Source organism: Neocloeon triangulifer, unplaced genomic scaffold, assembly GCF_031216515.1.
Source record: "Neocloeon triangulifer isolate White Clay Creek 2 clone unplaced genomic scaffold, ASM3121651v1 ptg000020l, whole genome shotgun sequence".
In the NCBI taxonomy this organism is placed as follows: Eukaryota; Metazoa; Arthropoda; class Insecta; order Ephemeroptera; family Baetidae; genus Neocloeon; species Neocloeon triangulifer.
The window spans coordinates 393,248-407,635 of record NW_026775561.1 but is presented as its reverse complement, the minus strand read 5'-3'; the positions used below and the strand labels follow the sequence as shown (position 1 = coordinate 407,635).

General features: G+C 33.6%; 1 protein-coding gene and 1 long non-coding RNA gene across 2 annotated transcripts in view; one reads left to right on the top strand and one right to left on the bottom strand.

Moving 5' to 3' along the window:
- LOC132203861 (sodium-dependent serotonin transporter-like) overlaps positions 1 to 14,388 on the top strand; it is a 30,762-nt gene that overhangs the window by 15,030 nt on the left and 1,344 nt on the right. The window contains exons 4-11 of the mRNA XM_059632009.1: positions 1,254 to 1,467; positions 2,360 to 2,498; positions 3,518 to 3,756; positions 5,085 to 5,209; positions 6,233 to 6,331; positions 6,387 to 6,532; positions 8,324 to 8,524; positions 8,592 to 8,759. Coding sequence (XP_059487992.1) covers positions 1,254 to 1,467; positions 2,360 to 2,498; positions 3,518 to 3,756; positions 5,085 to 5,209; positions 6,233 to 6,331; positions 6,387 to 6,532; positions 8,324 to 8,524; positions 8,592 to 8,759 — 1,331 coding nt within the window. The remainder of the gene's footprint in view (positions 1 to 1,253; positions 1,468 to 2,359; positions 2,499 to 3,517; positions 3,757 to 5,084; positions 5,210 to 6,232; positions 6,332 to 6,386; positions 6,533 to 8,323; positions 8,525 to 8,591; positions 8,760 to 14,388) is intronic.
- On the bottom strand, positions 10,617 to 14,369 carry LOC132204025 (uncharacterized). Its single transcript, XR_009442495.1, has 2 exons — positions 13,171 to 14,369; positions 10,617 to 13,102 (listed from the first exon to the last, which is right to left on the bottom strand). It is a non-coding gene; the product is annotated as an uncharacterized LOC132204025 (long non-coding RNA).

The following is a 14,388-nucleotide window of genomic DNA, read 5'->3' as shown; positions in this document are numbered from 1 at the left end:
TTTTCCGCCGTCTCGGCTGCAAATCGACAAAACACCTCTCGCCCTATTTCTTTCTTTCCGAAAAACACCGAATCGCACTTTTCGCTTTGTCTCGCGAGGCCCAAATGTTTGCTTTCCTGTTGCGACACGGAATAAACCAATTGAATTCCAATTCAACGCGTGTTTGTTCGAGAGGAACGCGATTATTTCAATTCAAAAACTGCTCTCATTCAATGTTTCTCTCACAACATGGCAATTTTTACCCAATAATAAACCAAGCACGCAGAGAAATATTGTGATTTTTCAAATGCAGCATGATTTTGATGTCCTTTTCATCAATTACAATTCATTTGACTTAAAAAGAAATAAATCATGATAGTGTTTGTTTATTTCTAATAAATAAATTTTTTAACCTGAATCTTTTAAAACTGGTTGTGAGTTTATGTCGATAAATTTGATAGACAACAAATTTGCAGCTTGGCTCTTTTCTTCGATATATTGAAGTTTTTGCCTGACGCCTGCAATATTCTCGGCTAGGCAACCCGCCCGACCGGAAATAAATGATGCATAATAACTTAATTACACCGATAATGAAACTTTGCAAGTAAATATTGATTTTCATGCAAAGATTGAGAGGCTTTATAAAACGGCGCTGTTTATTTAGTATTTTTTTTTTAAATTTAATTCATTCATAGAACTGAATTTTTGAAATTTTACACAGCTTCTTATGGGAATTTTCTAAAATAATTTATTTTTCAAAATTAATTCGACCAAAATTGGCAAAAATTATACCGAATCACGTTCATATCACCCCAATTGAGATGGAAAAATAAAATCAAATGTTCAAGCGAAATTGGAAAAGTTAAAATTTCAGTTTAGTTCTCATAATCCAGGGAAAGAAATTCTCATTTGATATTGAATTACAATTTTGGAATTTATTTTATTTTCCAATTTATTTTCACCTAATTTTTCCAAATTTCGTGAGAATTTCTAATTTTAATTACAAAAATTTCCACTGTTGAATTGACATTCTTGTTGCGCAATAGAAAATTTAAATACAAATTGATTCAAATAAACAGTTGAAGCTTTGCCAAAGTTCCAAATTCAATTATAATAATCTAAGTAGGGTCAACTGGCGGGGGTAGTTTGGCGGAAAATGCGCTGATTGTGCTCGGAGGGTTCCGCGATTTACAGAGTCAGCCGGAAAAATTAATGCGAAATCGATGATTCGGAAGAGAGAGAGAAAAAATAATGTTGTGTGTGTGTGTTGACAGGGGTGGGGTACGCGATCTGCCTGATCGACGTGTACATGGGCATGTACTACAACACGATCATCGGCTGGGCCGTCTATTACCTGTTCGCGTCGTTCCGCGCCGAGCTGCCGTGGACGAGCTGCGGAAACTCGTGGAACACGGACAACTGCGTGCCCGTCCTCAACGTGTCCGCCCAGCACGCCAACTCCACCAGCCCGGCCCAGGAGTTCTTCACGTAATTATTGCATCGTCAAAATTAACATTTCAACTGCATTCAAAGTAAATCTCTAAACTTTTAATTCTTGTCAAATCAATAAAAGGCACTTTTCCGCTTCGTAACTTTCTCAAATTTTCTAGAAAAGTCGTTTTGCTGGCTCCACTTTTTTCAGATTTAAAAGTAAAAACAAAATTAATTTGTTTACTTTCCATGTAAAGTTGATGACAAAATTTAGACACAAAGTGGATTTGTTTCATTATAAACGTTTTTGTTAGAAATTTTTTATGCTCAGTTAACAAAATTCAAGAAAATATCAAACACGTCAAATATTTGCTAAATATTTTTTAAATGGTTGCAAAATTACCAAAATTAACTAAACTGCTTTCAAATCAGAACAATTCTCAATATTTTCAAACTAAATTCTTAAAACTGGTCTTTTTTGAATCAGAAATTATTTAACAAAATTTATAATTGTTTAATTGAAAAAAAATTACATTAAAATTAAATTGGCTCTCTAATTTTTACAAATGAACGCAATCTAAGAAAATTTGAAAACAAAATTCCTCAAAAAATATAAAACTGAACCAGTTTAAGCTTTTAATAAAACTGGATTAAACTCATTAAACTAAGTTATTTGAGGATGAAATATTTACTAAAATTTACACTTCTTGCATTTACATAATTTTGTGTCTTGCAATGAAAACTTTTTTGAACGACAGACATAATATAAATTCTCAATTAATTATAATTTAAAGTTTGGAGATTTCAGACTTAGAAATAAACAGTCTTTCTTCTTCCCCTCAAAAATCGATTTCTCCGTGTTAATAATTAATGATTTTGCGCAGAAACTTTTTGATCTTTTGAGAAGGTACTTGCAAAGTTTGCGAATGCGTGTTTAATTGTTTTGCAGGCGGAGTGTTTTGGAACAACACCTGTCCGACGGGCTGGACCACATGGGGCCGATCAAACTTTCGCTGGCCCTGTGCGTGCTCGCCGTCTTCATCCTCGTCTACTTCTCGCTGTGGAAGGGCGTCCGCAGCACCGGCAAGGTCACACAATTAACTTCTTAATTTTTGCAATTTTCATCATAAACAATAATTAAATTTGATCGTGGTTTTCAAAATCAAGGTAGATCCTGGAGACATTTGAGTGGGATTGTTGATGAAAATATTTGGAAATTCATATATATGTTGGGGTTGGAAAAAGTTGCTTCCTCCTAATTTTTCAGTTACAATTATTTGGTGCTTTTCCGGGAAATCAGATTTTTCCAAAAACACAAAAATACAAATATCTCTGCTCCTAATAATAATAAATGTATGCTCTTTTCACGTTCGGACGCAACTTTTCATGCTTAAAAACTTTGTTGTTGACAAGTTTTGCGTAGGTCAAAGGTCAAGGTCACTTAATTGCAAATTTCACTTTCAAACGCAATTTTCGCAAAGATGCACCCGTCAGATTTTTTTCCCAGTATAGGAAAAAATGTAGCCCCAAGTGTGTAGAACAAATTACCTGATTTTCAGAATGGTGACTTTTACCGTTTAATTTATATTTTTAATTGAATATTAAAAAAGAGTGAAAAATCGCTTTTTTGCAATATAAATTAATTTTCAGGCAGCGATAAATCAGTTTCTGTAAAAGATAAGACAAAATTTGTAATGACAAAAAGTGTTTGTCTTGACTTTCTGCATCTAACAATGTATCGTTCATACAGGTCAGGTCACGTAAGGTCACTGAACTCCGAGACCTGTGACCTCTTAAAAACGATTTTGCAAATTATCAGTGCAGAAAATAACAAAAAAAAAGATGATTAAATGAAGAATATTTAAAAAAATTCGATCACTTTTGAAGAAAGTAAATAAAAAAAACTTATAAATTTCTTTTTCTATTGAAAATTTGTGGCTGAAAAAAAGTAAATTGTGATCTAAAAAAGTAACGAGCGATCACCGATCTTTCAGCCGAAACAATTAATTTCTCATGAATAATTAATTTGAAGGGTGCGATTTGTCACAACTTGTCGCTCGGGCCGTTAGGTTTTGGCTTTAACGAGGCTTGACTTTTGTGTCGACAGGCGGTGTGGATCACGGCGCTGATGCCGTACGTGGTGTTGTTCATTTTGCTGGGGCGCGGCGTGACCCTGCCCGGCGCCGACGAGGGCATCAGGTACTACCTCACCCCCCAGTGGCACAAACTGCGCAACTCCAAGGTGTGGATCGACGCCGCCTCGCAAATCTTCTTCTCGCTCGGCCCCGGCTTCGGCACCCTCCTCGCCCTCTCCAGCTACAACAAGTTCCACAACAACTGCTACAGGTACCAAAACATTTCATCCCTTCCTCAATTTGAAGCTGCAATTAACGCTTGTCAATGAAATCAATACCACAAAATCGTAAATTTAAAAAAAAATAATTACTAAATTTTTTCAGATTTTTTGTGAAAAAAAAATTTTGCATTTAATAATTTTTGTGATTTGATAAAATTTCCATTAATTTTATTCACAATTCACACAGATTGTCAATAAGAAATTATAAGTATTATAAAAATTCCTCATTAAAAGCTAACTTAATTACCAAATATTTATATCTAGAGTTCAATAAAAAAAAAAACACATAATATATTATTATTTAAATAAAAATGACCTATTTAAAAGTAAAATACTGAATAAGACCAATTCCATGAGTATAAATTTTCAGAGCCTTTCGAGGAATTTGTTTCAGTAAACAAATAATTTTGAGGTTCAAATAAATTAGTGCTTTTGAAAACAGGATTTTTTACCAAAATTTTGGAAAAACTTTAAAACATGCTTTGCATCCGCGCGTGCTAGAGTTATAAAAATTCCACCTCTGGACTGATTTTTTCTTAACGAACAACTTTTCAGCCAACACCAAAGCTGTCAGGTCAAAGGTCAAGGTCACTTTAAAGCGATTTTATGATTTTTTATTAAAAAATTACAATTTTTGGGATGATTTTCCCTTCTGATTTTTTTGCAGGTGCAGGATAAAATGTAGCTTGTGTAATTTTACATTAAATCTAAAATTTTGTGATTAGTTAAATTTTAAATTTTCTCAAAAATAGCGACTTAAGTTGAAATGCCACTTAAAAAACCTCAAAATTACTGTTAACAAAAAACTAAATATACTTCAATAACAACCGTATTTCAGTTCAAATAAGTTAAAACAAGCAAAAGTGACTCGACCTTTAGTTCACCTCACGCGAAATTGGTTGAATTTTTTTTAAACTTTGGACCCAAATTTTTGAGAAGAAAAAATTAATTAACAAAATCAGTGGGGCCGACTTTTGGTGGAAAAAAAAACTGGCCAGAAAGGAATGTGAATTTTGATTCGGCCGGCGATGGGATTAGCCGAGAGTGCGGACTTTATTAGAAGGCGAGACGTGCACTCTCGGCTTGATGCCTCGTATCACTGATTCGGACACGCACACACCCTAGATGGGGTGTCTTGTCGAGGCAGGCGAGACCTCTTGGAAAACTATCTCGGTGCTCGTTTGGGCCGGGAAAGAAAATTCTCAAATGTGAATGATTATTTGCGGTGGCGAGTTTGTTTGTTCGCTTGTTTGTTGGAAAAGTAATTAAAGCCGTGATGAATGCTTTGGAAAGTTGCGAGGCTAATTGGGTGTTGCAGGGACGCGATCCTGACGAGCAGCGTCAACTGCCTCACCAGCTTCCTCGCCGGCTTCGTCATCTTCTCCGTGCTCGGCTACATGGCCCACGTGCAGAACAAGAACATCGAGGACGTCGGCCTTGAAGGTCAGCAAAAATAGAACTAAATTTATCTTCATTATTCTCACAAATTTTCATCAAAAATTGGTACAATTTTCAATTTAAAATTATTATTGCTAAATTACGTGAGACTTTATTCTTTTTAGGTGGTAATTTCTTTGAACAATAATCATCAAGCGGGCTTTGAAATTTATTTTTTAACATTTCGTTTGAACATTGGAGAATTTGAATTAATTGTAATTTTCTGCAAACATTTTTTTTACTATATTCAAGTAGAGTTTTAAAAACTGAAATAAAAATTTCCAAATCTATTTCCATCAGATCAATATAAATTGAATTAATATTTTTCCATCTTCTATTTGGGTGATTTGGTCAAATTTTTTTCAATTTTGGTTGCACCAATTTGGAGAAAAAAAAATACCACCAGAAACAATGTTAAATTTCAAAAATTCAGTTTTCCCCGAAGACTTCAATTTTTCTTACTATTTCTCCTCGCAACTGAAGTATACAAATTTAGATAAAAATTACCATCAAAATTAATCAAACTGTTTTTTACTCTCCAAAAACCTCTGCTCAGGAGTGATATAATTCTTTTGTGAGTGGAAATAATATCAACATTTATTCTATATTCCTCAAAATTGAATGTAAAAGTTTGCAAATATATCAAAATTAATTGTGTTTCCAATTAAAATAACTTTTTACTTCAGTGATATTCGATTTTTATGAAATTTAAGTACACATTTTCAAAATTTTTTCAATTTCAAGAAGAACTTTCGACCCATCTCATTTCAAGCGCCCTATTGATTTCATTTGAAAAAAATTCCATTATAAACCAATTATTATAAACCCTTTCTTCTCTTTTTTCCAATTTAAATTTTTGTATTGACCGAGAAGAATAAATAATAATAATAATAAAATTTGATCCATTTGTGGAAATTTGGCCAAGTATTCAAAATAATTGAGATTAAATTGAAAGATTCATCGCAAAAGCCGTGCTTTAATATTCGTGCTTGTGTATTTTCCGATTGTATCTGTTATTGTTGTGTGCAGGGCCAGGCCTAGTTTTCATCGTGTACCCGGAGGCGATCGCCACCATGTCTGGCTCCGTCTTCTGGTCCATAATTTTCTTCATCATGCTGATCACGCTGGGTACGAAGCGCAGGGCATTTTTGTTCGTTATTCGTGATTTGACTCGCGTTCGCAGGGCTGGACAGCACGTTCGGGGGTTTGGAGGCGATGATCACGGCCCTGTGCGACGAGTACCCCAGGGCGCTCGGCAGGCACAGGGAGAAGTTCGTCGCCGGCCTCCTCGTCTTCATCTACATCTGCTCCCTGCCCACCTGCACTTACGTGAGTCCATCCACAATTTTAATACTTTAATTGTCCTCAAATATTTATGATTAAATCATCAATAAAGCGCGTCAAATTTCTGCTTCTCAACTTTCTTAAAAAGAAAAGTCAATTTTTAGCAAAATTTTAACAGATTTAAGGAAGTAAAACAAAATTTCTATGGTACTTTCTATGGACTTTTGAGATGTAAAATTGATGAAAAAATTTAAATTTTTTTAATCCAAAGTTTATGTTTCAAAGTAATGATGTTATTTCATAAAATTCTAGGAAAATCAAACAGAAATATTGCTAACAATTTATGAAATAGTTTCAAAATAGTCCAGAAATATAAATGAGTATATTCAATTTTTTTTTAGTAGCAATTTAAAAACAAATCAAAAGACCCTTTTTCCAGCATTGAAACTCGGGGGTGAGAGAATTGCACTCTCTGGAAAGTTTTAGCGCCTGCTTTAAAATTCAGCCGCAAGTCGGGGGGTTTTTTCGGACCGTTTGTTTGCTGGCATGGAAATTTTTATTGACACGGAATGGAAATGGCGCACTCGTAATGGATGGTGGGCAATTCTTTTCCGCTCTCTCTGCCGTCATGAATGTTCCATGAGGTGCGAGATAGCAAAAGGTTTCTGCTGTTCCGAGCCACTCCAATCAATTCGCCGCGCCACAATTAAGTTTCTTTCGGCACCGCACCGTGCTTTCCCGAGGGACCGCGTCTTTGTTTTCCTTTTCAATTCCCTCTCAGCAACAAGTACATAAATAAAACCGAGATAAACCGCCGAGACGCCGCGAATAAAAGTGAAAAGAATAAATTTCCGCTCTTCCCCCTCATCAATTTCGCCAATGCCACTCTCGCATCTTTCGTCAATGCATCAAGGCGATTATATGAAACTCCTTTTTTCCTATTATTGCTCATCTTTGCCATTTGGTTAATTGGTCCAGAAATCAAAAGGACCCTGAAAATAAATTCACGCCAATATATTTGCCAGAGTAAAAAGTACCCTTCAAAAAGTGGCGAATATGATTTTTTTCCAGTAATTTTTCTATTAATTATTCAAACACAAAACCAACGCCAATCGATAGAAAATTTAATTAGCTTTCTGAAACATTCAAAGTTGACTCTAATTAATGAGTTTTTGGCGCCAAAATTTTCGGTTGTTTGAACTATGGCCAAAATTTTGTAATTTTTTATTGGTATTTTAGCTCTAGCTCTTTTGGAAAACATTTAAGAGAAAAATGTTCCTTTCAAAACTTGTAGAAAATTTAATTGTGCACATTTTTTGTATCTAACATTTTCTTCTAAATTCAAAGCGCAAAAATTTATCAAAGCGGAAGGGTTGAAAAATAAGGTTTCCTGTTCAATCATTGATCTAGATTTTATTGCATTATTTTTTATATTTAATTCCTGCAAAAATTAGAGACCAACGCCAATCGATAGAAAATTTAAATAGTTTTAATGCGCTCGTGAACTTCAATTAAATAAGACAACTGTGGCATCAATAATTTCAATTGTTTGAACAAAGGTTGAAATATTAAATATATATTTTATTTGTTTTTTACCGCTAGCCCATTTGAGAGAGAAATGTTTAAACAAAACTTGTAGTTAATTTAAATTATCATTGAATTACTAAAAAAAATTAAAAAAACATCACTTTTTTATTTTTCCATAATACAAACAAAAGCAATCACCAAATTTTGCCAATTATTTTGCACAGTTACCAAAAATTCAAATAAAAGTCGGGACATTTTTAAAGTAGTTGAATAAAATAGTATTTTGTTAAAAAAGGTGTGATTTTTCAGGGCGGCGAGTACCTGGTGAACCTTTTGAACATCTACGGTCCAGGCATTTCGATCCTGTTCGTGGTGTTCGTGGAGGCGGTGGGCGTTTGCTGGTTTTACGGCGTCAACCGTTTTTCCTCCGACATCGAGATGATGATTGGAATCCGGCCGGGCTTGTTCTGGCGCCTCTGCTGGAACTGCATCAGCCCCGTCTTCATCCTGGTTAGAATTTTTTTCCAAATATTTTTTATAAAAAATTACATATGATTTTTATATTTTTCTTCGGCAGGCCATTTTCATTTTCTCGCTGGTGGGCTACGAAGACCTGAAGAGCGGCGACTACGAGTACCCGCCGTGGTCCATCACCGTCGGCTGGATCCTCACCTCCTCCTCCCTCGTCTGCATCCCCGGCTACATCCTCTACTTCTTGATCAAAACGCCCGGAACATTCATGGAGGTACATTTTCCACTATTTAATCAGGAATCTTGATTTAAACTTTTAAATTAGCAACATTTTAAATATATTTCTAATTTAATTAGATGAAAATGCTTGAAAGTTGAAATAACAAATAATTATATTTGTTTGAAGAAGTTAACACTCGAGGAGATGATCATGGAAATGAAGATTCGGGCTTTTCCTCGTTGCAAAAAATTGTTTTTATTCAATTTTTATTCATTGTTTTGTATTAGTCAGCGAGCAGCGCGTTTGCTCATGAAATAGGGTCGCAGACCGTGACCGAAACTGGTAGAGCCGTTTGTTTTTTGAATAAAAACAATTTTTTGCAACGAGGAAAAGCCCGAATCTTCATTTCCAATAATTATATTGATGAAAATGAAATTATAGTTGCAATTTTCTTGAAAATGAATCAGGACCATGATATATGCCCTGTATCAAATTTTTTTTTGTCTCTATGAATCATAACCAATTGCCTCATAATTTATGATTTCTCGTTTTTTTTTTGTTGATTCAAAAATTTTTCGGAAAAGCACGTTTCACGTTATTTTTATTATCTCAAGAAAGGAAAGAATAGCTTTTCTGAAAACTACAGGGCTGATGTAAAATTTCACGGGCTACATTTTTTCTTATACCACCAAAAATATCAAGCGTCAAAAATTGTCCTTTATCAAAACATTGCAAAAAAGTGACATTTTCCTTAAGCCTTTGACTTTGAATGTCAATGGCAAAGTTGTTCAGCGTAAAAATTTGGGCCAGAAACATTATAGATTTTTGTTCTAACTCAAACCGTTCCAAAGTTATGGAAAATCAAAAAAGTCTAGGGTAATTTTTCAAAACTCCAAATTGAAGAGAGGCTCACTATGACATATTTTAACATAAGATTTGATAATTTTTCTTCCGAATTTCCATAAATTTGAAACTTGAACCCCACAAAAGCTTTGCCACGTTCTTCGCAAAGGCAAAGACTTTTTGTATTTTGTTATTAAATCTTATAAATGTTCTTGAAGAAGAAACAATAATATGTATTAAAAAATATGGTAATGAAACAAAATCTTATAAATTTTTTTCTCATTTTATTTTTATATTAATTAATTTCTAAAATTATTGTTATTTGCAACGTAAAACTTTGTTATTCCTTTTTCATGATCAATTTCACTTTTTCTTCTTCTCACAAGCAATGTTTTCGAAGTGTCACACTCCGATTTTCTTAAAAATTAGTGTGAGGCAGGGAAAAGGTGTCATGATAACCAAACAAACGTCCATTTTTGCCCTAATTTCCCAGGAGCTGCGTTACACGCATTTCAAATTTGGAAATTTATGCAACTTCACGACATGTATGTTTCGCATGCTGCATACTTACCTATATGAAGCACATTATGTCATATGGTAAGTATGCAGCACGCGAAACAGCGAAGTCATGAAGTTGCATAAATTTCCAAATTAGAAACGCTTGTAACGCAGCCCAAATTCAAAATTTTTAAGAAGTATAAAGTTTTAGTTGAAATTTTATATAAAAAGGTCTTTAACCATTAAAAACTATTCAGCGTTCCTTAATAATTAAATCTGGGCAATCTAAAAAGTTGATGGATGCACTTTATATTTCTAGGCTGTTAAGTTAAAAAGAATTATTTTTTTGTGTTATTATATATTGTTTTGAAATGGTAATTTTACTTGTTTGGACAAGTGAAATAATTTTTAATTTTAAAATTTTTACTTGCAATATTTTTTCATTATTTACATTAGTAATTTTTGACAAACGTTTCAAAAGTTTATATGTATATAAAAATGAAACCGAAAATTAATTTATAATTTATTTATTATTAAAATGATAGTGAAAGTTGATTGGAGCAAGACTGGTGTTTTATTACTCTTAACAGGAATAGATTTTTAGTGATCATAGCATAGACAATATCATTGAAAAACGGCTCGGAAAAGAATGCTATTTTGGTTATTTTGATCTTGGCGTATATTTGCAATTTAAAAAGAAATTGAGCCCTTGCAAAAATATCATCTATCTTAAAGAGTTAAATGACCATTTTTTTAATCAATATTTTCTTAAATTTTTGAATCAAGAATTTTAGGTTAAAATTCAGTTTTCTGATGCTTTATTTAATCGATGTTTTTTTTAATTATAATTATTTAAAAATGTTAATTAAATTTAGAAAACTAAATCTTCAAATATATTATGTTAAAATTAGATTTGAATGAAAATATTATATTTAAATTTTATTGAAAATATTGAAATTTAATTTTACTTGTAATTAAAATTTAATTTAAATTGTTTTGCCAATTTAATTTTGCATTTAAAAAAAGTTCAACAAAAATTGTGGCTTTATGAAGAATAATAATGTGCAATTTTGACGATTTTTATTCTTCTTCCCTTTTATGGCCGTATTGAATTTATTGGAATTTATCTGCCACCGACGATGAACTTTTCTGCGACCTTGGAACAAGTTCTGTATAAACATAACAACATAAGGACGAAGTGCCCATGCAAAACTTGCAGGGTGCTCTAGTAATTTTAAGAATGCAGGGAGCGCATTCCAGAGCACGGTCGAACCAACTTCACCCTCAATTCACAATCAGTCCATAAAATCAGTTCTTGGAAAAACACACGAGGAAATAGATGTGTTTTTTATTTATTGAAAATGAGTGATCAAATAATTTCTGTTCACAACGTTATACAACAATTGATTTACGACTGTGGATTTGATACTTTGAAAACCACAGTTCCTACCCTAATCGAATTACAATTGACCAGCCATCTGAAGGGTAATATTCACTATTATTAATTGAATGACAAGTTTTTAAAACAAGCAACTTCCTTTTTTTTTTTAGCAATAATATGTGACTTCAACAGCATTGACAAAATTATCCAAGAAACTACACTCGACTATCAGCATGAGACTACTAGTGAACTCCTAATTGACGACTTGGTTGACTCACTGGAAACGCAAAATGATTACGATGTTCATGACAATACTCTGGAAACAAGACACTCGATTCATCCACGTGGGCAACACGCTGAACAAATTGAGGGCGACAACGCCGAGTACTGCCCAGATGATGACAACCCTTTAGGTGCAGTACAAATTGTTGTTAGTCTGAAGGAAAAGCAAAATGCTGTTAACTACTGGAGAGCCACAAAAGGAAAACTTCGTCCTATTGAATCTGTGCAGCACCGCTTTAGATACGTCACGAGTAGGAGACAACTATACAGATGGAAATCGCAGCTGGAAAATGGAGGAGATAGACTGAACAAATTAGCTGCTGTATATTTAGGTAACATAAAACCTCAAGTTTCAGCATTCAAACTATTAATAAGAAAATATATTTAAATAATTATGAAGAAACTGTTAATTTTTTTAAATTAATAATAAATTTATAAATTAAAATAAAAAATATTAAAGATTTAAAAAATTCTAATTAATAAAGAAAGATTTAAATTACATAACTATAATTATTATTATATTAATGGAACTGTAAATGTCAATTGATATTTTTATTTGTTATTATTATGAAATGTTGTAAAATAATTTTTTAATAAATAAAAAAATATATATGTTGCAGCCGTGAAGAGACGCTTCGACAATGCGCGTGAAAATGGATATTTGATACATGACTGTGATCTCATGGAGTGGGCTGCTGATGAAGGAAAAACAGCTAAATTGACAAACTTCTTTGCATCACGCTCGTTTGTTTACAACTGGAAAAGGCGATTTGGAGTTGGTGATCGCAAAGTCACAAAGTTTATGACGAAAGCTTCTATCGAGAGAGAAGAGGAGCTCATTCAGCAAGGGAAAGAATTTGTCAAAGACGGGGCTGCACTAGTCAAGGAGATAGGCGCATCGAATGTGTTCAACGCGGATCACATGGGACTTGTGAGAGAAATTCACACCGGGAGAACCCTTGACTTGATAGGAGCCAGCAATGTTTGGAAGGTATGTTATAAAAAATATATATCTATATAAAATTACATACTTATTGTTACAATTTTAATATTTATCAATGATATTTGATTGAATATTAAAATATACCATGATTCTCATTAAAAGACATCAAGGAGCGGTTTAATTTTTTATAAAGATTATAAAAAATATTATTAAATTATTATTTTTTTGTTAGTAATTTCATGCCTTAAGTCAATAAAATGAATTGAATTATATTGTTTCAGTTGATACAAAGCAAACATGCTCTTACGCACTCATCTACCATACTTCCTGTCACATCCGCTGACGGCCGCCTACACTCCCCTAGTTTGCTGATTCTGCAGGAAACAACTGGGAAATTTGGCCCCTCTGTGTTAAAGAAGATTTTCCGGCCTCCCAATTTAGTTTTACTTGCTACAAAATCAGGAAAGATGCACAAGTTTCAAAATGGAATATTTTTTGAAAAGTGTCTGATTCCTCACCTAAAAAGCAAGTCAGGATTTCTGAGGGACAAATGGTTTGGTTGGTGGAACGACGAGCTTCTGGACAACTTGCCTTTGGCCAAGTCAGTAACAATAGCTGAAATCCCTGCAGGCACAACTGGATGGGTGCAGCCGCAAGATGTCTATTTCAATAGACCCCTAAAGTGCTTCCTGCGAAAATTTTCAGATCGCATCATTGCAATGGGAGTTGATGTGACACTGTCAGAGCGAAACTCCATAATCAAGCTAGTGTCCATATCTATGAACCAATTCAGCGCTCCACGATTCCAAGCGGCAATCCAGTACGGCTTTTGGAAAGCCGGTTACCTTGGACCGACCAGGCCCCCAGCATTTGAGACCCCGGCACAGTTCTGCTTTTCAACAGAAACTGGAACCTGCGGAGAAAATGGATGTACCAAAAGGTTCTTCTTGAAGTGTGCTTGGTGTCTCCAATTACTTTGCTTCGAGCACCTCTGGTCATTCCATTACTGTGAGAATGCCAAGTGAATCCAAAAACTGAAATATCTAGATATTTTTAATATATCTACGCTTTTATTTGTGCAATTATTTACGTTTTTGTTTGGTGTAAATTCTATAAAGAGTTTAGAATAAATAAATATTTTATATCGTTTTATATAAATATGAAAGCTATCAAAAAGAATTTACAACGTTTTTTATTTCAATATTTGCCATTTGATAATATCCGAAATTTCGATTTATTCAAACTACTCTTGTAGTATGGCAAAATAGTTCTTCACATGAAGATATTATTACTTTTATTTATAAATAGAATAGAAATAACTAATTTCATTATTTCACAACATTTTTAGAAAATGTATAAAGTATCTTCATTCGTAAATTAAAGGAATAAAGGTATATTATTATATTAAAATTATAAGTTGATCATGGGCTGCGTTACAAGCGTTTCTAATTTGGAAATTTATGCAACTTCATGACTTCGCTGTTTCGCGTGCTGCATACTTACCATATGACATAATGTGCTTCATATAGGTAAGTATGCAGCATGCGAAACATACATGTCGTGAAGTTGCATAAATTTCCAAATTTGAAATGCGTGTAACGCAGCTCCTGGGCAATTAGGGCAAAAATGGACGTTTGTTTGGTTATCATGACACCTTTTCCCTGCCTCACACTAATTTTTAAGAAAATCGGAGTGTGACACTTCGAAAACATTGCTTGTCAGTAGGAAGTTTTCTG